We start from the raw sequence: 27301 nt of genomic DNA on the forward strand, positions 1-27301 counted from the left end.
GCTTTTACAGCGAGTAGCTATAACGCAGGATAACAAAACCGAAAACATTTAAAAGGCTTTTTAAACCACTACACAATTTTGATGTACTGTGGTTCCACTAGTACAAATAGAGGTTTTTTTTAAAAAATGTTTAAGTAAAATTTTGAATTTTTTTTAGACATTTCTCCACATAATTAATGATAACTGAAAAAAGATTAGTCCGATGTTATTAAAATAAACTTAGAAAAATTATAATTTATATAACCCTGAGCCGGACTAACCAATCATGGGTTTTACGTATAACATTATTTATTTCTCCAAAATATGACATTATGGTTTTAGTTCTAAAATTGGAATTCTTAGGTCATTCGCGAGGAAATGTTTTCGGCATTTGATATTGTCATTCTATTTGCCGATTATAAGTTTGAATTAGAATTAGAGATAGAACTAGCAACTAAAAAATTTTTATTTTTTTTTAAACAAACACAAACTGCGAAACGTTTTGCTTGTCTGGAGAAACACCCAGAGTCTCTGGCAGGAATCGAACCCGCAACCCTTGGATTGATAGTCTAGTACACTATCGTCTAGTCTATCAGGTCACCCTATCGAACATAGAGTTCTAAATTGAGCATGTAGCATACGAGTATCAACATGTTTACTTCAACGTAAATTTCAAATTATGATCTATAATGAAAATAAAGATTGAAAATAAGATAAAATACCATTATATACTTATACAAACACATGTATGTAGCTCCAATATCAATACCAGCCAGCATATGTAAACTTGATTTTATATATATTTGAAAATATAAAAAATATGCATACTCGTAACACTGTATGTTAAGGAGATAAATATCACTTTGCCTAGACACAATTATTCACTCAATATCAATCATGTATTTAACAGGTTTATTATTATTTATGATAAATTTTATGTATTTTTAACTGCTAAAGCTGCCAAAGAAGTGTTTTAGTTTTTTTTTTTTTCTAAAAAAAAATCTATAAAATTAAATAGCCAGCAATGTAGTTTTAATTGCTAGAGAAATTTTGTTTGAGAACATCACATTCTTTCGTAATTTCTTGTTATATTTTAAATATACATCTTTTATACGTGTTTTAATTTAGTAGTTTTCTATTTTGTTTTTTTTTTTTTTTTTTTTTGTTTACTGTGAAAGTCAATTATTTGCTAAAATGTTTTATACATGATTTGAATTTGTTTCTTGTAATAATAAAAACTTATCTTTTTTTAATTTATTTTACAGATTTGAAACGTTAAGAAAATATTGAAAAATTGTCTTAGAGAGCACAACAGGTAAGCAATTATGTATTTGTTATTGTATCAAATGATAATGTTAATTTTCTTCCTATTTCCTTTTGATTTTCTTGTTATTAAGATTATACTAGTCACTTTTCCTGTTTCGATTTTTTTCTTTGGAATTTTTTTTTTAATGGGAAATATTGTTAAACAATAAATTTATTTATTAACATTTCTTTGTTTTACACTCTTTTTTATGAAAGAAATATTTACAACTTTCATTTTTTCAAAAATATTTATATGGTGAAACACGTAATGATGTAATTAATTCTTAATTGGTATTGAATATATGTTTGTATATGATGTTGATTTGTTAAACATAAAATCATATTTTTTATACATATATTTATGCTAAACAGACACAAATTTATCGATGTTTTCAATCAGACGTTGTTAGCTTAGAGTACAAAGATGTTAAGTCCACTTTTTAGTAACAATTTTATTTAACATATCGAGTTGAATACAACAGCATTATGTATTAAATATGTAAAGGGTGTATTCTCAGTATTCTCAGAATTGATGCCCGAGATCGTGATTTAATACCATTTGAAATGAAAATTTGAAAGATCTCGAATATGTAAAGGGTGTCCAAAATGTTCAATTATTGCATGGCAAATGTCCTGTGTGATTGAAACAATTCAATTGCTACATAAGACATTTCCTGGTCGAGTACTGCCAGAATTGGTCCCCGAGATCGTGATTTAACACCATTGTATTATTTTGTGTAGGAATTTTTTAAATCAAAATTTGAAGTAAATTGAAAACGTACACAGAATACATGTGGCTGAATTTCCTTGATGTAACGTTGAATATCCTCCTCCTAGAATTTTCCAAATACATCAGAAATGCTTTCTGAATTATCTATGTTGAAGGAAATATTAAAATCGTCCATAAAAGGATGAGACAAACGTTCATTAATTTTGAATTATTGTCCAACAATGTTCTCTCTTGTTACATTTTTAAATCTGCCGAACAATTATTTTTTTTGGCAAACCTTTACTAAACAAATTTTGCCTGAATATTGTGACACCCTTTACAAGTATTATGTTAGGTTAACAGGCAGCTATACCCAAATACATATCATTTGTGTAAGAGTAGAAATGAGGGAGAGGTAGAGATGAAAAGAGACAAGAAAAAATAGAAAAAATCAGGGGTGGAGAAAATTAGTAAGTTCCAGTCATTTTACGGGTATTAGATTACTCCAAAGAGATTCCCATATTTGGTGTAAGTAGCCAATTAAGTACTATTTCTTATAAAGGCGTTGATTCAGCAATCATGCGAGGAGACTTGTATTAACCTACAACTACTTATTTAGGAGCTGTCATAATGAAGAGGAGGATGAGACTATTTTGCACATTCTCTGTCACTGCCCAACATTAGGAAGGAAATATACGTATTAGGTTTCTAGGATATCCTAGAAACCTAATACGTCTAGTGACAGAGAATGTGCAAAATAGTATAATCCTTCTCTTCATTATGACAGCTTCTACAGAAGTAATTGTGGGGTAGTCCAAGTCTCCTTCCATGATTGCCGAATTTGTTATGTCCGGATATCACTGCCATTACGTTGCTTAGTTGTAAGCGTAGTAATAAAAGAAGATATGTTGTTCGTCCTCGGTTCAACCAAGGCCATATCATTCTGGTAATCATACTGGTGGGTTCGTCGCTATTGCGCTGCTTACATGTGGATAAAGAAATGCCGCATTATTGCGATTATTTTCTCTAGATCGTCAGCAACACAATTGCTTATTGTATCTCTGTGTCCACTGACCCATGTGAATACGACTGTTGATAATCTTGCCTTCCTATGTAAGAATGCGCGGCATTTCTGGATCTCGATCAGAGATCCATATTCCTGAATACGTAACCAGATAATTAATCGTACATGGGCCATGTTCTCAGACGCACCAACGACAACTTTGCCAAGATGGCAATTGTATGGAACCCCCAAACCAGTAGAAGAAGAGGCAGACCTTCTAACACCAGGAGGATACAAATCGAAACTGAAACAAACTTAATTGGAAAGGCTTGTGCCGAAATAAATCTTATAGCATGGGAGAGACTCATTGTATGAAGGGGAGGTCCTTCCACTAATTTACAGCCTGGCCCACGATATCGAAAGAAAAATGAGCCGAAGAAATTTGTATGAAAAACACTCAGTTTTTAAAATTCTTTCGAATAATTTTCATACAAATTTGTTCGAATCATTTTTCTTTCGACATCGTTGGCCAGGCTGTTAAATAGACAATTTGCAATCCTATTGAAAGACAATGGTCTAATTTCTAAATAAAAAAAAAATTCTTCATAAGATGTCTTAAATTGTACTTTGTTGAAGGGTATATAAGATACGGCACAGCCAATAGGAAATTGTGACAACTTTTTATCTGACACATAAGTATGTACATATATAAAGTTGATATTGTGGTGAATGATTAAAATCTCATTGGGTAAAGTTGAGTTATTGATAGCAAAAATATGTATAAATATTTCTTGATGTACTCGTGGATATTAGTAGTTTTGGATCAAATCTTACAAAAGAAAATGATGCATAAAATCCACAAATATTATAATTTTGTTGTAAATCTTCTTAAAGTATTTGCAAAAATAAATAAATTTAAATAAACCAATTAAATAAAATACACACGTCTGGCAAATAAATTAAAACTTTCATTTTTATGACATTTTCTGTTCCTCTTTAAATACAGATACACAAACATATTTTAATTAAAATCCAAATCAACACAAAATGATCAATTTTGAGTAATTATAATGATTTTATAATTTATTTTCAATTGAGTTTTATTATTGTTTAGTGAGTTTTGTTGTTTTTCTCTATTTAATATTTATCGCTTTTCATTTTCATCTAATCGTAAACAACATCAGCAGCAACATTAAGCCATCATATTTACACACATAGTTTGCTTTATTTTAATGATAATGACAAAGATGAGAAACGATAATGATGATGTTATTGCATTTGTTGCTAGTTTTCGATATTGGCTTGTATGAAAAATTACCAAGAAAATCAGGTGAATAATAATTACTACGTATTAGAGTCATAACAGACATATAGTCAGACATGCATGCAGTCAGAAATCATGACAAAAATCCAGAGCTGTAATAGAAATATTAGTTTTTAAATGAATCTTTGAATCAGTTATGCAATGAATTGTAATTTTTTGAACGCCCAAAATATGAAATGAATCGTGAATGCATTCAGTTTGCTCAAGGTTAGGTTAGTTTGCCTTGGTAGCTCACAGATCACGCGAGTTCACTCGGAGGACTTGTGGCATATTGATATCATGTATGCTGTGATAACAAAGAGTGAAAAATTAAATGAATAAATAATCAGCGAAGAAAAGAGAAGAGATGAAAAAATATTCCAACTTCCTAGGCCGGACAACTTTGTGATTCAGGTGGTATATTTGTGAACCAAATACAATTGAGATCATGAAAGAGTCCTGTACCAAGATGTAATAATCTCCGATCCTGTAGAGCGGGACAGTCGCATACAATGTGCAATAGTTATGACATATATTCAATCATACTGTGTCCAGTAATTATAACCGTAAGAAGTCTGATCGAATCTCTGCCAAGAGTTAAGAGAGTCTTGGTGCTTTCTCTTGCCACAGAGGGCCAGAGCATTCTACAAGATATGATATTAGACCACCTGAGTTCCGTCCCTTTGTGCAAGAGTTACGTTCAAGAACGATCCGTTATTAGCACAGTTATCAGCGATTTAATTAGTTCACCACTTTGGTTCCACCACAGCAGTTTGGGTAGATAAGACACTAACAGAAGCATTAGCCAAATTTTATCATATTTTAACTGGAGACCCGAAGGTATGTCATCGAGCAACATCATCAGATCGACTTGCTCCTAATAATTATCTTTTTCGTAGCGTTCATGACTGGTATACTTTCGAACAAAATATCTTCAATTTAATGTTGATTGAATACAAGCGGCATCCTTACAAAATAACATAATATTATGTAGAGAAACACTTTATATAAAACATATTTCAGTCACAGTGGTTAGTAATCTAACCACCTTATTACTTACGTTATTTATCAAAGAATATAGTATAAAATATAACTTTATTAGCACAAGCCAACCAAATAAACACTAAATAACAAAGTAACACTGAATTTGATGAACAATAAACACCCTGACTTTTTTTATTGAATGCGGAAAAAAAATTAATATATTAATCTAACCAGAGCAACCTGACGGCAAAGGTTTCCAAAAAAATTTAAACGATGAGAGATTTCAACCTTATTACGTTGGATTTAAGAGCCTTTTATTGATGTAAGGCTGTCCACGTAGATATTTATAGTCAAAATATGAATGCAATTAAATTTTGTATGAATTCATCATTAACCTTCGCTTTACCAATACCCACCCGGGTGACCACTTAGTTTTTATTGGTTTAATATTTTTTTTAATTTTGTTTCGATTTAAATGAAATTTATACTCACTGAACAAATTTTAGAGTTCTATAGAATTTAATAGAAACATTTTAAACTTTTTATAAGGTTTTTAAAATTTTTTAAAATTTCCTTCGTCGCATATATTTATAGAAGTGTAGTGTCACCCGGGTGGGTATTGGTAAACCATGTACATAAAAAACCTTTGGTAAAGCGAAGGTTAAATAAAGTTATTGAATGTATTTGTTGCATTCAATAATTAAAATTGTAATGAATTCATTTTGTTATTGACTTTCATTCTAATTCGCTTTTCAGTTAAGATAAAAATGAAAAAAAATTAAACTCCGATTCTTTAATAAAATGGACCTCATCGCGATTCCAAGCTATTCAATTGATTTAAAAATACATCTGAATTAGATTTTAAATATCTGAAGTGTTTTTCGATAAAAAATAGGAAAAGGGTTTTTTGTCATCTTTATTCTAAGTAATTCAAAAATTCAATGGAAATTCGATGAATTCATTCAATTCAAAACATGATGAATTCATTCACATTTCCATTCAATTAATTTTTTAAGCAAACTAAATACATTCTAGAATTTGTAATTCGTGATTCGTTCATATTTTAATTCGATTTGGTAAAATTAATGCATCCAAGAATTTGTTACACATGATTAATTCATTCACCTTCGTTAGAAGGGTATATGTAAGTTTATCATTCCGTTTGTAATATCCACAATATAAGTTTCAGACCGGAGATAGCGGAGTCGATTAAGCCATGTCCGTCTGTCTGTTAATCAACTTTCCGAAGCCCCCAAATAACTTACATACACGATTCATACATCTATTTAAAATCTATTTAAAATCGAGAAAATCGGTCCACAAATGGCTGAAATATAAGGAAAAAACCAGGACAACCTCTATTTTTGGCCTTTTTGACCTATATCTGGATTACTAAGTCATTAATATAGACAATATGGATATCTAATGATAGATATTTCAAAGAACTTAGCTCAAAATCGGAAAAAAATATTTTTTAACCCGAATTTTTTTTCACCAAAAGTTTTTTTACGCTAAATATTAAATTTAAAAAAAAAAATTTAAAATCAAAAAATTTAAAAAATAACAATTTGAAAAAAAAATTAAAAAAACTACTTTGGAAAAAAAAAATTTTGTTTACCTAAAAATATTTAAAATTTTTATTTTGAATTATAATTTGGTGAAGGGTATATAAGATTCGGCACATACGAATTTAGCTCTCTACTTGATTTAATTCAATTCTATTTTTGTATGAAACGAATGCATTGAATTATTTTAATGAATTCATTTATATTTCCATTCAATTCATATGTTGGGTAAAATGTAAGCATTTCAATTTTTTGAATTAAAAATCAAATATTAATCATTCATTTAAAGCTCTGGCAAAAACAAATAATACAAATGCGAAAATTACACATAAAGGATAAGGAGACGCGAATATGTTGAGCGGTACAATGATAATTCAAAAAGTTTTAATTTAAAATAGACTCTAAAATTGTATGAATTCATCATGAATTAAGCTAATGGCGGCTCTGATGACAGGCATTTTCCATTATTAAAAAAAAAAAACAAACAATTTAATTAATGCAAACTACATTTCATAAAGTGTTTTTTACCGGCTTAAATTTCATTTAAAGAAATAGCTTTAATGTAATAATTTTAAATGAAATAATATATTGAAATAATTATGTTCAGAGACCAGCAGACTAAAATTAATTTTTTAAATCTCTACAACCTTCATCAGTATTCTTCGTGTGATATATTTTAAGTTTGGTGTACACATTTTAACAAACTTCTTCTCCTTGTTGCCAACATTGTCCCGTAGTTCTGATAAAATTTTCGAGGAATAGGGTGCATAAAAAGAAGTTTCAATATAATAAACTCACATTTAAAATGAAGGCCATATAATCAAAAGTTGATCTTGTAGTGTTGATGTTTTTTGGTTGGCTGTTTTTTATTTTTTTTTCTTTAATTTTAGTCACCATATAAAATGAAAGTTGGACTCCTACATTCCATAAACTAAGTAAGAAAAATTATATACTCGTATATATTTAAACACTCTTCAAGGCTATCTTTCTCTGTAAGGCTTAAATTGACAAATGCTGTTTTCCAATATTTGTTTGTTTGTTTGTTTTTTTATTTTTTTCATTTCGTTCGTTTTATCTTCAATGATGATTTTCAAAGCCGCACTTTGTTTAACCATAGACAGCATTGCAATGAAATGTCTTTAAAATAAAATGCTGTAGAAAAAAGACATGACTTAAAACCGCATAAGGTAAAAAAGCGACAAGTGTTTTAAACGCACTTTCGTTGAAAAATTCTTTATAAGTTTAACACGTAATAAAATGTTTAAATAACAGAAAAAAAAAATAAAGAAAAATATAAACAAAGACTGAATGAATGACTTATAAAGAAGTTAAAGTTTTGAAATAATAGAAATATTTATCTTAGGAGGAGTTGTTGTTGTTATTGTTTTGTGCTGTATTGAAAGGAAAAGTATTTAATTTAATGTTTATATTGAATTTTTGTATTATTTCAGAGCAAGAGTAAACATATGTTTTGTGTTTGCATCTTAAGTCTTTTGTTTTCGGATTTATTTAATAATGAATAACTTGACTTTTTGAGAAAATTTAACAGATGGCGTTTTTAATTTAACAAAATATTACAACTATTTGTGACGATTAGTGCAAATAAGTTTTAGTTTTATTAATCAAGTCTTAAATGATTTAATATGAAGTTAATTTTTATTTTTATTCAAAGAATACTCCCCCGCCACGGCTGTCATCGGCTATCTTTATGTCCAAGATCTATTGAAAACATCTTCTATATAACTCACCATTGTTGGGAAATATAATTTAGGGTTGGTTTCACTCACCAAGTCATATTTATACCCTCCCCGTTTGCGTTTGTGCTGAACGCACAAAAATTTTAGTCCAATACCGACCTTAAAGTATACCGATCGACTCTAAATCACTTTCAGAGACGATTTAAAACCAGGGATTTATAACAGTTATTCTGTGACTTAAAAAACAGTTATTATTTAACGTAGAAAAAGAAAAAGAGTTTTAAATAGCCGTCATAAAAAAACTCATTTGACTAATTTTATTTTTCCCGTCAGAAAAAAAAACTCATTTGAGGAGTTTTATTTTTTCCGTCAAAAAATAAAAGTCATTTGATTTTTATTTTTCCCGTCAAAAAATAAAACACTTTTCGTTTATTTTCTAACTTTTTTAGTATTTTTCTTTATTGAGTGTTTCTGATATAATGTTTGTACTAAATTATTGGTTTAAGGAAAAAAACAACATCAATTTGATAATAGAAATCAAACAATAACAAATTAAAATCCCACTTGATTTTATTTTAATGACAATTTATTCAATTGCAATGATAGCTGCGTGACAAATTGTAATGATCTGACCAGTGGCAAGCTTTAGGTGCCAATTTAAATAAATAAAACTCCTCAAATGAGTTTTATTTTATGACGGAAAAAATAAAACTCCTCAAATGAATTTTTTTTTGAGACGGGAAAAATAAAACTCCTTAAATGAGTGTTTTTATGCCGTTTATTTAAAACTATTTTTTTAAGAGTTTTTTTTAAGTAGATTCTGAAAGAGCACGTCAATACAAATCTATAAACAGTATAGGTCTCCGTTGACTCTAACATTTTGTTTTAAAATTTTCTGGATAACCGTTAAAATTTGTCACATGTATTATTTTTGGCCCAAGGACGAAGAGTGTTGCAACTAATTGAAATCAGTCCATTATTTCACCTAGCTTTCATACAAATGTCCTCTCGAAATAGTACTTTTTATAACCTTCACAAGCATAGTGGGGAGGGTATTATGCGTTTTTAACGCCCAAAAATATTAAAGTATACCGGTCAACTCGGAATCACTTTCACTATTTCAAATAAGTTTTATATATAAGGAAGTCATGTCGCCTAATTTTACGATGATCGGTCCATAATTAGTTATATCTCCCATATAAGGACCACTTCCGAAAATCAATTTAACGATGATAAATCTCTTAAAAATATATTTTATTCGTCGCATTCATCGCAGACCCACAAAAGTATATATGATATGGGGATTTCATGTCAAGTGAACCAACTTTTGAAATCGATGTCTTCCGATTGGAATGAAAATTGCACCAAAATTTAGTTTTATTGAATAGTAATTCAGACACAATTTCTCAACAAGATCGGTAGAGAACTCTCTGAGTAAGAGGGATAAGAAGGTGTTTTTTTATTTCTTCTTAATGGCGCTAATAACTCTCACTGAATACAGTTTCTTCAGAAACATTGAATTTTATTTATTACCTCAAATATTTATTTGTAATGCAACAATAAAGTTTAAAAATAACTTTGAATCTTTCATGATAAAAAAACGCATTAAAATGTTTAATGACAGGAAGAAGCTTTCAAATTGATAAACTATGCATGCATACGAGCATAGAAATTCATGTGCGTGCATGCTTTCAACACCAACAAACAATATTTGAAAAAAAAAACAATTTCATGGCTAATATGTAAACACCTGAAACAATTAGCAAACTGATGCAACATCACAATAGAAAAACGCACCAAAAAAAAAAAAAAAACGTAAAAATTCATATATCAAACCAACAAAAAAAAACTACGAAAGTTACATTTACTTTCAAATCAAATATTCACTTTCATTATCATCAATCACATGCAACTTTAGATGAATCACACAACCAACACAGCTCTCGGCTAGCATTACGCATTAACAAAATATTTAGCTTTATTTTCTTTGCGTTGAAAATAAAAGTAAATATTTTAACATTTCCTGCATAATCGTAACATGCATGTTTTCATTTATTTTTTTTTTAAACAAAATTCAAATGTCTACCATGAATGCATAATGTAATTGGAAATTATTTAAATTTTTTTTATAACTGTTCAACACTTACTACATTAGATGCATCTTAAATAATGCAAACGTTATGAAAAAAAAAAAGAAACAAATTTCATGCTGGGTTTTTTTAAATGGAAAATTTTTGTTAAACATTTTTCATTTCATTATTTAGTTTGTTAGTGTTGTTTGAAATTAGTAGTATTTTTTATTTATATTATTAAACATGTTTAAGTTGTCAAGATCTTTTCAAATCAAATCAATTTGAAAAGTAACATATTTTCAATGTCAATCTTCTGGCCGTTATTTTTTTCTGGCGCTTTTTGCATGTTGCATTCGGCTTTTAGTTGCTACTGTTCATGTCAATCAATCATTAAGCAGCATACATATATTTTGTTGTTGTGATTTTTCAAAATTTAAAATTTTCAATTGTTGTTTTCGTTTAATCCTACCGCTTAAAGGCTGTTTATTTAATCTTTGACTTTAGACATTTTTTCTCCATTTGACTTTCATCATTTATCACAATATAAAAAAAAGAGAAATAAATATTTGATTTTTTAACAAAAAAAAAAAACATCATGTTTTTTTTTTGCTGGTTTTTTCACTTTAAGGCTAATTCATGATTGATTATATACAATTGATTGAGTTTGTGTTGTTAAATTAAATATGAACTAATAATACAAAAAATGTGACCTTTGATTAACTTAATCTTTCTCTTTTTCTTCTCATGTTAAAAGGCTTTTCACCTTTTTAAATTTAACATTATTATTAATTGAGTTTTTAGTAGTTGAAAAATTGGATTTTTTGTTGCTATTTATTAATTACGTTGTTTGTTATTTGTACATAAATAGAACGTGTTGTACTAAAATAGAATGTTTAAATATGCAAGAAATAATCTAAGCATGCAAAATTCCTAGTTTAACTTGCTGTCAATGAGATGAGGTCTGATCTGACATTGACTCATGTCATAATATATATAATTTATGTTATGTTTTCCATAATTATTTTTTTGTTACAATAACAAAACACATGTAAAATTTCCACTCAAAATACACTCTTCTAAGCACACACAATTTTGTGAAAATGAACTAATTCACTTAATTGTGAATAAATTCGAAAAGAATTCATCGATTTTTATGATCGATATCTCATTTTGTTCCTATTACATGTGGCTTTGCGATAAAGCAATAAATCTGAACAATTTCTGGCGTTTTCGATTTTTCATGATTTTTTTAAAACAAAAAAAAAAATTATTTTCACGTAAAAAATATATTTTTTGCTTTAATTTGTTATTATAACTCCGAAACTACTGAGCCGATTGTAACGCAATATATATGTATGTGAAAATTTGTACGTAGCATGGGGAAGATATTTTCAAAATTCAATCATTCGAAAGACGAACATTAATTACTCAATTTTATGTATATCAAACAAAAAACTAAAATTTTGAAAAATGAGCGAATTCACTTAATTGTGAATAAATTAAAAAATAATCAATGGATTTTTATGAACGATATCGCATTTTGTTGCTATTATATGTGGTGTTGCGATAAAGCAATAAACCTAAAGAGTTTCTTCCGTTTTCGATTTTTCGTGAGTTTTTTGTAACAAAAAAAATTTGCTATTTTCACATAAAAAATATATTTTTTGGTTCAATTTGGTATTATAACTCCGAAGCTACTGAAAATGATCCCCATGATCCCCATAAAATTCCACAATATAACTCTGACAATAAGAATTCTCCCAGCCATTAACTTACAAAATTTTTTTCAGTACAACATGCTCCCTTCGATCAGAAAATTTTAAACTTTGTGCCACTGCACTATGGTTTCAAATCCAGTTTTTATGGCATAAATTAAAATAATCATGTCAGAGCTTTTAATTTCAGCACATTTAATGTCCATGGCATATAAATAAATTTAAACAAAAAATAGTCAATTGGACCACGCCCACACTCTACGCCCACTAAATGGGAAGGTATCCAAACTGAAATCTCTTTTTATATGTAAAAGAAAATTATATATATTTGTTTTATTTGATTTTTTTTGTTAATATTCAGATTTTTATTGATTTTTTTTTTAAAGAACCCACTCTATTAGTACATCATATTTGCGCCCGTTAGTTGTCCAATCCGAAAGCATTTCGGTACGGGTAATCAAAAATGTTGCTAAAATAAAATGACAATTGTGGGTGTTTGCTGAAAAATGCTGGCGAGATATGAATATACACTCAAAATACACACTTTGGCGAACTCTTCCACATTTAAACTTCCATGCAAGTTCATGCCCAAACACAACTTTTGGTCCACGGAACTTATAGGTTATGGCGAGACTATAAAACTACACAATCACAATATCTAGAATTACGACAAGGACTCAACAAAAATAAAATTCAAAAATATGCCATAAAACTACTTAACTTGGGCTACATTTGCCATTTTTTAAATACTTTATAACTTTGTTTTTTAAGGTTTGCTCGTTATACAATTGTAATACTGTTTTAACACTTATTTAAGAATATGTGTTTAAAGTTTCAACTTTGAAAGCCAAACAGACCAGCAGTGTTGTCAACTGTTTTTTTTAAATATATTTTCTTTATTGCTTGGAGTATTGTCTTTAGGAAAATAAATAAATTTTTAACAATTTTTAAAAAAAAAATTTTGAATTTTTGCCAAAAAAAAATCGATTTGGGACCATAGTGCACTGTAAAAAAAAAATCAGACCAGCTGGACTATAATTTTATTCTACAAAAAATATCTACTCAACATGCCCTTTCAGAATTATAGGGTCGCTGTTCTGTTCCATTCAAAAAGTCTCTATTTGTAAGAAATAAATACTGATATATTTTTTTTTGACAAAAAAAAGGACGTATGCATACAACAAAATGGACTTAGCAAATTTGTCTACCACGTTCTAAAATTCTTTACAAATAAATGTAAACTTTTTTAAGCATACAGCGTATTTTTACTTACATATTCTAACATTTTGAATTAAAATCCAAATTTTCATAAAAAGTGGACTTAGCATGTTTGCATACTAAGCTAACGATAAGAAGTTCTTAAGTAAACAAATTGATATCGTCCCGACAGCTTTTAATTTAATTTTTTAGCTTAGGTTTTTTCATGCACATTAGTTTATAGATAAATTGTGGGAAAATTATAAATATCATAAAATTTATTAATTAAATTTATTCGGTTTTTATAGAAAGTAGCTGATGACCATAATTTGTCAAATATAATCATAGAAGAATAATTTATTTGAATTTCTTTCTAGTCGTAACATAATAATCTCATAATTTAATCTTTCCAAAGCTTTAGGGTTTGAAGTTAAACTTAACATATTATTTAGATTTTTGTTAAAATCATGTTTATTTAAAACAAAGAAATATAAAACTAATTTTATGGCCAAATTGGCTTAATAAACCAAAACTAATCATTATTAATAAACTAAAAACACTTGACGGAGTTTTATTATATCCCGCAGCTATTTAACTAAATAAATTATAGAAAGTCTTTTAAAAATAATATGCAAAAATTTGCTTAAATTAAAGATTGATTTGCAAATTATATTACATCACAATTAAATAAATATTATATAATAAAAAAAAAATCAACAAAATTATCTTTATAAACCCAAAATCAAAACCTTTAAAACATTAATTACAAGTATGTATTATTAACTTAAATTGATGTGTATTTATAAGATTCAACATAAATTAAATAGAAAATTAACACATTAAACATTTATTTATTATTGTTTTGATTATAATCAACAATAATAACAATAAAATGAAGAAAAAAACACATTGATTGAATAATAAAGGAAAGCTGACTAAACTGCTTGTACAATTGCTATTCGTTCTTCTTTAAATGTATTTATGATCGTAAGACAATAAAGCCAGTGAGTCAGTCCAGCCCGTCTTGACCATACTTACATATTTATAACACTTTTATTTTTTCTCATCCATTTACTGGTGTCTTGATGCAGCCATAATGCTTGCAGATATAAATAAAAAATATATGAATGAAAACAAAATTAAAACATAACAAATCCATGTGATATCTGTTGAACACCATTTCCAAAATTATAGATATGGTCTATTACTAAATTTGGTTAAAACTTCACAGCCTTTTTATTGGCGTCCATACAAAACCCCCAGCACTTTTCATAATTTTAGACGTTTTATTTTTTAATATTTAAACTTATTCTAGAACAATGTATAGCTTTTAACCTTTTCCTCAAAAGCTTGATGTTTTTTTTTTATACTCAAACTTTGATTAAAACATTATTTTACCCTTCACTTTCGTGAGAAGGGTATATATAATTTTGTCATTCCGTTTGTAATTTCTACATTTTTCATTTCCGACCCTATAAAGTATATATATTCTGGATCCTTATAGATAGTGGAGTCGATTAAGTCATGTCCGTCTGTCTGTCTGAAGTTTGCTATTTAAAATCAGCAAAATCGGTCCACAAATGGCAGAGATATGAGGAAAAAAGCCAGGACAACCTCGATTTTTGACCTATTTTTTGACCTATGTATATCTGGATTACTAATCATTAATATAGACAATATATATCTATATCTAATGATAGATATTTCAAAGACCTTTACAACGACGTATATAAGACCATAGTAAGTTGGACCTACAATGGGTCAAAATCGGAAAAAATATTTTTTAACCCGAATTTTTGTTTTTCACCAAAAAAATTTAAAAAACCAAAAAATTTGTTTTAAAATTTAAAAAAAATTAATAATTTTAAAATTTAAAAAAAAAACAATTCGAAAATTTTTTTTTCCAAAAAATGAAAAAAAACTGCAAAAAAAATATAACATTCGGCACAGCCGAATATAGCTCTCCTATTGTTTTTTATCGTATTCTGATTAAGATGGCAATACTTGGATACCGGGACATCAAGGGTCTTCGCTCTTATATATCCAGGTGTAACGATCAGTTCCACTGTTGTCGAAAGATCTTTCTTGAAAAGTAGTGAACATAAAAAACTTAGTTAATCATATTAGTGTTATGAGTCGGTCTTAAACTATCTAATGTCCCTATTGGGACAATTGAACAAATGTACTGTATCATGAGGTCTTTGGAGGCAGGCAGAGCAACGATTTAAAATGCCTGAAACATTTCGTTCACGGTAGCAGTTAATGATACTGAACCAAACGACTCTCATCAGTGCTAAGATTGATCCCCACGCGATCTTAGGGGGAATGTTTATTTGAGGACTTCAGACTTTAAACAATTTTTCCAACAAAATTGTTAATAAGGGGAATGATAATTTGAGCTTCAAACTTACAATATTTGTGCATGATGGTTAGGTTACGTTCCATGGACAGCCACTCCTCAAGCAGCTCACATGGGTCCATTCAAATCTGATTCCATTGTGAAACTCAAGGGGTAGACTGCATAGTATTTACAATACTTCCATTGCCTACAAGTTAAACCAGCCAGATTCTAGGATGAAGGAGTAGATTCGTCTAAGATTCATCCTTGATAGCTCATCCAAGCATAATAGGATTGGAAATCCGAAGAGGTTTGTCAGAGCCGGGCATTGGCAGAAAAAGTGATACACAGTCTCTTTCTCTTCTTCATTATGACAGCTTCTACAGTAATCATTGTACCGTAGGCCCATTCTTCTAGCATGTTTCCCAATTAAACAGTGTCTTATTTGCTCACGACGGTATTCTATAAGTAGATGCGTCCTGCTGGCATCATAAACGGGCCAAGTCGTCCACTGTTTTGTGCCGTCTCACCACAAATTATTTGATTTTTTTTCAAATAATAAGAATCCTAAAATCTATTCATCCATTACAATTGAAAAGTTTCGGTTTGTTGGAGATTGGGTTGAATAATTGATTCGATTATGAAAAAAAGAGTTAAGTCGGACTTTAATGATTTTCATGGTCTTAAAAAAAATCCAAAAATTCACTGGTGTTTACTCACTTCTGAGGCTCTCTGTAGTTTCTACTGAACAGCCATCTTGCATTTAACAAGGGAAATACCAGAAAAGGGCACGATCGCTTCCTCTTAGAACAAGTCAAAATTTTAAAAACAATGAATTTAAATTATCCAAAAACTTACACTTGGAAATGGTCAGTATCTCTGTTATTCATTGCTATTTTTTCTAACATGTTTAGTTGGAAACACATGCTGTGGTATATAAAACGCGAAAAAATTTATATTTCTCTATACATGCCACATAACGAATGTAACAACAAGTATTGTTTAGATATCTTCTTTAATGTTGTCTTTAGTTGGAAAATTAAATCTTTAAACGCATAAAATCATAATTTGTCACATTGCATTATGACGAAATCAACCATTCATGAGAAAATGTTTGAAATACCATTAATGTTATTTCTTTAACTGTATGTTTTTGTCTAGCAATGCATTAGGAATTCATATTTTCCAATATTAGAATTCAATTTTATGTTTTCAAAATAATAATAATAATTTTTAATTATATTTATCTCAGCATTTTAAATATTCATTATTTGATGGGAGTGTATTTCCACACTTGATGATGGCTTCAGGTTTTTTTTGTTTGCTTGTTTTGTTTTAACTATCAGTTCCACTTGTTTTAAAAATGTTGCCTAATGAGTGTTTAAAGAAATGGTTGGCCACTGGTTTGAGTTGGAAATTTTCAAAATGAAAAAAAAGTGAAATTTTTAATGTTTCTCATAGTATTGCGCTTATCAGGAATATTGTGTTATTTTTAAACTTAAACTTAAATTTATGTTTTTTTAAATTAATTTAATTTTTGAAGTCAGTCCAGCCCGTCTTGACCATACTTACATATTTATAACACTTTTATTTTTTTCTCATCCATTTACTGGTGTCTTGATGCAGCCATAATGCTTGCAGATATAAATAAAAAATATATGAATGAAAACAAAATTAAAACATAACAAATCCATGTGATATCTGTTGAACACCATTTCCAAAATTATAGATATGGTCTATTACTAAATTTGGTTAAAACTTCACAGCCTTTTTATTGGCGTCCATACAAAACCCCCAGCACTTTTCATAATTTTAGACGTTTTATTTTTTAATATTTAAACTTATTCTAGAACAATGTATAGCTTTTAACCTTTTCCTCAAAAGCTTGATGTTTTTTTTTTATACTCAAACTTTGATTAAAACATTATTTTACCCTTCACTTTCGTGAGAAGGGTATATATAATTTTGTCATTCCGTTTGTAATTTCTACATTTTTCATTTCCGACCCTATAAAGTATATATATTCTGGATCCTTATAGATAGTGGAGTCGATTAAGTCATGTCCGTCTGTCTGTCTGAAGTTTGCTATTTAAAATCAGCAAAATCGGTCCACAAATGGCAGAGATATGAGGAAAAAAGCCAGGACAACCTCGATTTTTGACCTATTTTTTGACCTATGTATATCTGGATTACTAATCATTAATATAGACAATATATATCTATATCTAATGATAGATATTTCAAAGACCTTTACAACGACGTATATAAGACCATAGTAAGTTGGACCTACAATGGGTCAAAATCGGAAAAAATATTTTTTAACCCGAATTTTTGTTTTTCACCAAAAAAATTTAAAAAACCAAAAAATTTGTTTTAAAATTTAAAAAAAATTAATAATTTTAAAATTTAAAAAAAAAACAATTCGAAAATTTTTTTTTCCAAAAAATGAAAAAAAACTGCAAAAAAAATATAACATTCGGCACAGCCGAATATAGCTCTCCTATTGTTTTTTATCGTATTCTGATTAAGATGGCAATACTTGGATACCGGGACATCAAGGGTCTTCGCTCTTATATATCCAGGTGTAACGATCAGTTCCACTGTTGTCGAAAGATCTTTCTTGAAAAGTAGTGAACATAAAAAACTTAGTTAATCATATTAGTGTTATGAGTCGGTCTTAAACTATCTAATGTCCCTATTGGGACAATTGAACAAATGTACTGTATCATGAGGTCTTTGGAGGCAGGCAGAGCAACGATTTAAAATGCCTGAAACATTTCGTTCACGGTAGCAGTTAATGATACTGAACCAAACGACTCTCATCAGTGCTAAGATTGATCCCCACGCGATCTTAGGGGGAATGTTTATTTGAGGACTTCAGACTTTAAACAATTTTTCCAACAAAATTGTTAATAAGGGGAATGATAATTTGAGCTTCAAACTTACAATATTTGTGCATGATGGTTAGGTTACGTTCCATGGACAGCCACTCCTCAAGCAGCTCACATGGGTCCATTCAAATCTGATTCCATTGTGAAACTCAAGGGGTAGACTGCATAGTATTTACAATACTTCCATTGCCTACAAGTTAAACCAGCCAGATTCTAGGATGAAGGAGTAGATTCGTCTAAGATTCATCCTTGATAGCTCATCCAAGCATAATAGGATTGGAAATCCGAAGAGGTTTGTCAGAGCCGGGCATTGGCAGAAAAAGTGATACACAGTCTCTTTCTCTTCTTCATTATGACAGCTTCTACAGTAATCATTGTACCGTAGGCCCATTCTTCTAGCATGTTTCCCAATTAAACAGTGTCTTATTTGCTCACGACGGTATTCTATAAGTAGATGCGTCCTGCTGGCATCATAAACGGGCCAAGTCGTCCACTGTTTTGTGCCGTCTCACCACAAATTATTTGATTTTTTTTCAAATAATAAGAATCCTAAAATCTATTCATCCATTACAATTGAAAAGTTTCGGTTTGTTGGAGATTGGGTTGAATAATTGATTCGATTATGAAAAAAAGAGTTAAGTCGGACTTTAATGATTTTCATGGTCTTAAAAAAAATCCAAAAATTCACTGGTGTTTACTCACTTCTGAGGCTCTCTGTAGTTTCTACTGAACAGCCATCTTGCATTTAACAAGGGAAATACCAGAAAAGGGCACGATCGCTTCCTCTTAGAACAAGTCAAAATTTTAAAAACAATGAATTTAAATTATCCAAAAACTTACACTTGGAAATGGTCAGTATCTCTGTTATTCATTGCTATTTTTTCTAACATGTTTAGTTGGAAACACATGCTGTGGTATATAAAACGCGAAAAAATTTATATTTCTCTATACATGCCACATAACGAATGTAACAACAAGTATTGTTTAGATATCTTCTTTAATGTTGTCTTTAGTTGGAAAATTAAATCTTTAAACGCATAAAATCATAATTTGTCACATTGCATTATGACGAAATCAACCATTCATGAGAAAATGTTTGAAATACCATTAATGTTATTTCTTTAACTGTATGTTTTTGTCTAGCAATGCATTAGGAATTCATATTTTCCAATATTAGAATTCAATTTTATGTTTTCAAAATAATAATAATAATTTTTAATTATATTTATCTCAGCATTTTAAATATTCATTATTTGATGGGAGTGTATTTCCACACTTGATGATGGCTTCAGGTTTTTTTTGTTTGCTTGTTTTGTTTTAACTATCAGTTCCACTTGTTTTAAAAATGTTGCCTAATGAGTGTTTAAAGAAATGGTTGGCCACTGGTTTGAGTTGGAAATTTTCAAAATGAAAAAAAAGTGAAATTTTTAATGTTTCTCATAGTATTGCGCTTATCAGGAATATTGTGTTATTTTTAAACTTAAACTTAAATTTATGTTTTTTTAAATTAATTTAATTTTTGAAATATTTAGCAAATTTTAATTATTTTATTTCAGACACTCTAACAACATGCTCAAATTTGTATTAAGGCTTTCAATAGCCTTCACTTTATGTTTGTGCTGTACTGCTGCGGTTCTTTCTTCTGCTCATCTTCCTCTGGAAGCTCGGGATGCCGATGGTTCTTCGGAGGAAGAAGAAGTCATTTCCAACAGCTACGTTTTACCCAATCAAATTTTCAACAATGGTAAACCATACTATGCCAGTAAAGATCCTGTGTCGGGTCAATTAGATTTTAACATAAAAAAACCTGCTGGTATTGATTCAACCGTCAATGAAGTTATCGATCCAAATGAGAAGGCCATCATAACATCTTCATCGCCAAATATCCATGATTTTCTCAATTTGCCTGTGAAGTATTCATCATCAAAGTTTGTTTACCCCTTGGTTTCAAGTTCCTATGCGAACCTGAAATATCAGGGCAGTAATAAGAACTATATTTCAAAACAAAAGCCCACACATGTTGTACAAGCCACTTTGGCTCCAAATTATCATACGGCCAATTATTATACGGTGCCTACAACCAAGTTAACTCCAGTAGCTCCTACTACACCAGCATTAACTAGCACTTCCAGTACCACTACTTCCACAACAACGACGACAACAACAAAGAAACCAACAACTGCTTCAACCTCCAGCTCAACATCTACAACCCCCACCTCAACATCAACAAGTACCACTAGCACTTCAACTACTTCGACTACCAAAGCTCCCATAGTCCAAACTTTAGTATCGGTGCAATCAAGCAGCAGTTCCCAAAAGTATACCACCTCTACGCGTAGACCTACTCAATCTACATCAACTGTTGCTCCTAAAACTTCAACAACGCGTAAGAAGTTTATACCCAATAAAAAGTATACTCCAACCCCACCCCAAACCACATCAACAGCTATGCGTTTCCCTGAACAAGGACCACTTAATACCACCGCGTTGCCTAGACCTACCACTACCTCTGTCTTTAGTAATCAACATCCCACTCAACCTTCAAGTACAAAGAATACATATCCCACAACTTTACAACCCGTGGTATTTACTGAAGATCCTTTGTCACCTCCACCATTCAGTCCATTCCCCAGCAGTACCCATATTCCTAATTTGGAACCAGCCGATGTTTATCATACCTTGGATCAAAAGAATACAGAAAACAAATTTGAACAGAAACCATCCATGACTCTAGCGGACATTTTCAATAGCTTAGCTGAAGAGGAGTCGGCTGTAGCCGCCAACAATCCAATGCATCAAGGACTGGATGCTCAGGGTAATTTAATGGTACCTTTAGATCCCTCTAAGCCTTCGCCTTTTGCTATGCACAACGCAGAAGCACCTAGACAGCCGCAGCCAACTAATCCCACATTGGGAACTACTGTTATTCCTCAAAATCCCCTACAACAGCAGCATCTGCAATCTCAACAAACATCTCAGCAACATCAACAACCCGCTGTCATTTCTGGCAGCCAGGAAACTTTCAGCAATGAATATGTATCCTACCAAGTACAACAACCAAACATTATGCAATACAGACCAGCTCCTGGTGCCATCAATAATGTTGTCATATCGCCTGGTCAAAATTCTGCTTCCTTGGTTTTGGGCAGCCAGCAACAGGTGGGTCAAAACGCTTTCGGTTCAGTGGAAAAAGAACCGTTATTCTCCAAAGATCACCCCGTCCAGTATGGTCAAGTAATTAGTGAAGATATAAGTGGCATTAGTAGACAGCCTGTGCCAAATGCTCCAAGCCCCTATCAAGAAATGCCAAATCCAAGCCCCATTTCCAATTTCCATCAAAATGGCAATTTCGCTACTAAACAAGAACAACCTAAAAGACCCGAGTTGCAAAGACCTTTACCACCCGTTAATAATTATCAAGAATTACCGCCAGCTCCTCCCTCTCCTTATCAACAATTACCTTTGATTGGCAACATTAGAAATAAACCCAATAACCCAGCACATCAAAAGCCTTTGTCACCACCACCACCACCTCCCTCACAAAACCAAGCCATACCATCTTCAAATCCTATCGGCTCGATACAGTCTGTTAGTCCTCAAGATAATGGCGATAGCTCTATAACTTTGGGCTCACAGCAAAATACTAAAGAGCTTTTGGTTTCTACAAACATACGTTTCCCAGCCAATGAAGAACATTCAATAGAAATACCCTCATTGCCAGTAGCCAATGGTCCTCCAGCTGGTCCTCAAGTTAATGGACATGCTCAACCCCTAAGCTTGCAACAAATACAAAACTCCAATACCGTTGTCTTCCCCAAGCAGGAAGATGGCAAACCGCAACAGAATGAAATTATTTATCACAACACTCCCAACTCCAATGCTGATGGTGTACAAATTCAAAAACATGAGGTCTTGACTATGAGTCAACATCAACAGAAATTGGTAAGTATTCAATGAGAAATTAAACAAATATAAACGAAAACTTTTAATACTTTTTATTTCTAAACTTCCCACAGACTTTCCCTCCTGCCAATGAACCAAATACTCCTGCTCAACATATGATACCACCTCCACTACCTAACAGCATCGGCTCCGAACACGAATTGCAAAAACCGAACCGTCCACATGGAGGTCCTCAGTATGCCTACAATGAATATACACGCAAGCCCATACCAGGCATTACACGTCCAAATCCCGATCGTCATTTGCCCAACATTCTACCTCAGTTCCGGCCAAATGCTAAAATATCCAGTGGTCATCCTCAGCAAGCAAATTTCAATCAAGAACCAGGAAATATTCGAGTTACTGGACCTCAACAGCCAATGAGAGGGCCAATTAATGGAAACCCACAATTTTCACACAGACGTCAACCATTGGGAGGTCAACCTAAAAGATATCCTTTAACTAGAATGGCAGAGTATCCTGCAGGTCTACCATCACCCAATGAAATGGCCAATAGACGTGTGTATAGAGTACCTCCCTATGGCGGAGCTGGTGTACAGTATTTAGACAGACCTGGCATGCATGTTAGAAGACCACTGCCCCATAATTTAAGACCAGCTGAATCTATGAACGTTGAAAGACATGCTTTGGCTCCGGCATTGGAAAAATTACCCGCTTTTGAAGAAGAAGACTTGGTTATCGATGATCCCCCTCAACCAGTGGCTCCTTCAAAGGAAGCCAACTTATTCAGTGAGGCCAAATTGGAACCTGTGGTGACTTTGCAAATGTTACAATCTCAGAAAAAGGCTGTGTCCTTACCCAGTGATGATAGCGGTGATGGCGAGATTCAGGTTCCTAGTTTAGACAATGATGAGACTGAAGAAGTTGGTGCTCAAGATAACCAAAATGGTTTATATGTGGTTTATCCCATTAAAGGAGCCAAAAAATCTGAAAACATAGAAGATCCTGAAAATCAAAATGTTTTACCAGCTGTGGCTCACATGGAACCACCCACTGGTAGTGAATATCAAAACACACCATTCTCCATAATCAGAGATCATCAGCAAGAACCAGTGTTGAAGAACAAAAAGCCTCTGTCATTGCAACAACAAAACAAAGCCCAGCAAGGCAAAGATTCTTTCCCATATCCAATAGAAAAGCCAGATCCTTCATATAGCGAATTGAATTCGGCCCCAAGAGTACCAGGTGTAGTTATTGCTCCCAAGATCAGAAATGGTGCATACGGCTTGGCCACAGAGGCTCCCATTGCTATTGCTTATACACCTACTGAACCCAGTCGTCATCAAGGGCTAGGTAACCATCAACAACAGCAGCAGCCACAGCAACAACAACAACAACAGACCATGTACTCCAACATTAATTTAGCTACTCCCGTAATTAATGAAATACGCCCCGATACACAAACCGAGGAGGCTTTGAACGGCCACGATTTTGATTTAAGAGCCCAGAATTACGAAAAGAACTTCATGGCACCATTTTATCCAAGTGTAAGTTTAGATTCTGTTACTAGTACTCCCACCAATGGCTGGAATGTTTTGCCCTCTTCCACGGACAACAATTTGTATGAAAAGAATAACATCGACAGATCAGATGTTGGTAATGGTGACAACAAGTCCGGTGAAGGTGTAGAATCTGCCACAAAATCGTTTGAATTAGATAAATTCCAACCAGAATTACAAGGCGGTTTCAAACCGATTTATCCTCCAGGCTATAAACTTGATAATGAACAAGAAGAACAGGAACAATTACAACAACATGAAACAAACAATATGCCTCTGGCCTTGGCCAGTCGTATGGAACCGCCACAGAAACTACAACAATTGTCCGAAGAACTGAAAACAAGCTCTTCAACTTCATCAACTACTACAACCACTGCTAAACCTTTAACAGACAATGAAAACACAGACGAAAATTTAAAGTTAAAACCCACTGAAATTCCTTCGGCTACTGTGAAACCCACAAAAAGAACGAAATCCAAATTTGAAACCAGTTTAGCGGCTTTACTCTTCGGTGAAGATGAAGAAGACGCTGTTGAAGCTGATGAGCCCGCAGAACAGACTCAAGCACGCCAAGAACCAACCAAAGCCATGATGAGCGGTCCAAGAAGTATACCACGCATGGGTCCACGTAGTTTGAAAATATAAAATTTACCATTTTTATCCTTAATTTAGGCTTGACTTTTCGAATTCTAATCTTATTTTTAGTTTTTGCTTTAATTTATGTATTGAATTGTCTTTTAAAATTTTCTATTTATAGGAATTTATTTAAAGCTACATGATTATTTTTAATTTATTATTATTTTAAGCAGCAGCATTCTAAAACCGCTTCTCAAAAAAAACTAACAACATGTTTTCTATAAAACTTGAAAACTTAATTAAAACCAAAAGTAGCAACTCTTGCGAGTCTAATTCGAAATTTTGTAATTAAATACAACAACTTGGTAGTTTCTTATTAGACTAGCGATTTGTTGAACTTCTTCCCTTTACAAAACAAAAAAAAAATTCTTTCCTCTTGACAAAAATTAAAATTTAGTTATTACATATTACAAATTACTAACTTGTAATTAAGTATTAGAACCAAACAGAAGAGGAAATATTTACATATATCACAAATTTCATAATAAACAATAGTATAATACAGAATTATTATTTAATTATTAACCTTTCAATAGATATAATATGTACTCGTATGTAAACAATGTTTTTAACTTTTATACATCAACAAATGGAAATTATAATATAAATAAATATGTATTTATTAAAATATTTAATAAAACACGTACAATAAAATAAATAAATAACTTATTTATCATAATGTCAATTTATAATTTATTCATTACAATATAAACGTTAAATTTATTTAACCTTACATGCCTCTAGTAATATAGCAAACATCTAATTTAAACAAGTAGTTATGGGTGGAGCAGAAATTTTAGGCTGCAAATGGAAATTTTGGAAGCCATTCGAAAGCTTATATCAGACTGTATCAAATACAATTTATTTTGTTTAAAAATCTGAAGGGGTTTAGCAGCTACAATGATTTAACGAAATCTGGTTTACACCCAAAATAGCGCACTTTTAATGCTTCTAACTGTTCACTTCATTGTTATATAACTCGAAAACTAAATGCGCTACGAGTATAATATTTTACACACATACAAAGTTCAAATTGCTGAACCCAAAAATAGAAGCAAAATTTTACAATAAATGTTAACTTTTGTATTAAGATCATTTTGTTGAGAAAGCATTAAAATTACTAAAGTAGGCGTGGCAGTGGGCGTAAAATTGTACATGTGGTAGAAAGAGAATATTTCACACTAGCCAATAGCGGTTATTTCATTTTAATGTCTTTAGCCGTTTAGAAGATATAATGTGTTAAAGAAAATTTTCATTCAAACTTCACCTACTGGTCAATTCTGTTCACCTATTACTGGGTGAAAATTTTGCCGGATTTTATTTCTACAAAAATACAAATTTTAAATGTTTGCAAAGTGTATTAAATTTTTTCACATATCTTTGAGATTTTAAAAGCTATTGAGCTAGAATTCTACATACAGCTGAAGTTTAAAGTGGATTAACACGCTATGAAATAAAAAGCTTCTATTTTAGTTGTCGCTTAAACCGGGAGCGTTTTAAAATGTTAGCTTTTAAATTAAGAGAGTATGCGTGGCTGTGGGCTGAAATTTTGTAAGTAGTTCGGAAGCTTATATCAGACTCTATCAAATACAAGTTGTTTTGTTTAAATATCTGAAGGGGATTTGAAGCTACAAAGATTTTACGAAATCGAGTTTACACCCAAAAAAGCACACTTTTAATGCTTCTAACTGTTCACTTCATTGTTATATATCTCGAAAACTAAAGGCGCTACGAGTATAATATTTTACACACATACAAACTTCGAATTGCTGAACCCAAAAATAGAAGCAAAACTTTACAATGATTGTTAACTTTTGTATTAAGAGCGTTTTGTTGAGAAAGCATTAAAATTACTAAAGTAGGCGTGGCAGTGGGCGTAAAATTGTACATGTACTAGAAAGAGCAAGTTTTACTCTATCTAATAGATGTTATTTCGTTTTAATATTTTCAGCCGTTTAGGAGATATTATGTTTTAAAGAAAATTAGCTTTTGAAAATTCACCTATTACTGGGTGAAATTTTTGCCGGATTTTTTTACACAAATAAAATTTTTTTATTGTTTACAAACAAATTTACTTTTTTTTACATATTTCTGAGATTTTAAAAGCTATTGAGCTGGAATTCGACATGTAGATAAAGTTTAAAGTGGGTTCACTCGCTATGAAATTGAAAGCTTGTTATTTTAGTTGTTCTTAATCTGGGAGCATTTTGAAAATTTAGCTTTGAAATTGAGAGAGTATTCGTGGAAGTGGACGTAAATTTTGGAAACCACCTTAAAGCTGAGGACCTAATCTATCCAGTACAAGTTGTTTTGTTCTAATACCACAAGGCGTTTGTGAGATATGACGCTTACAAGATAATTATTTACCATACATATATAACTTGGAAACTTAAGCAGCTAGAAACATCAAATTTGGCATACTTATAGAGTGCTAAGTGCTGAATC

At 31.1% G+C, this 27301-nt stretch overlaps 1 protein-coding gene across 1 annotated transcript; it reads left to right on the forward strand.

Annotated features, from left to right (window-relative positions):
- The first annotated feature begins 1239 nt into the window (after positions 1-1239).
- LOC135963414 (mucin-2) lies at positions 1240-25541 on the forward strand. The gene is made up of 3 exons (XM_065515253.1): positions 1240-1294; positions 20315-22700; positions 22775-25541. The coding sequence occupies exons 2-3, from the start codon at positions 20328-20330 to the stop codon at positions 24863-24865; spliced, it is 4464 nt and encodes a 1487-aa protein (XP_065371325.1). The 5' UTR covers positions 1240-1294; positions 20315-20327; the 3' UTR covers positions 24866-25541.
- The last annotated feature ends 1760 nt before the right edge of the window (positions 25542-27301 follow it).

This window comes from Calliphora vicina, chromosome 1, assembly GCF_958450345.1.
Source record: "Calliphora vicina chromosome 1, idCalVici1.1, whole genome shotgun sequence".
Lineage (NCBI taxonomy): Eukaryota > Metazoa > Arthropoda > Insecta > Diptera > Calliphoridae > Calliphora > Calliphora vicina.

Bases quoted from the DNA above. Each gene is read 5' to 3' on its own strand.
- LOC135963414 (XM_065515253.1), top strand. From the start codon at position 20,328: ATGCTCAAATTTGTATTAAGGCTTTCAATAGCCTTCACTTTATGTTTG. The intron at 22,701-22,774 runs GTAAGTATTCAA...AACTTCCCACAG, and splicing joins GTCAACATCAACAGAAATTG to ACTTTCCCTCCTGCCAATGA.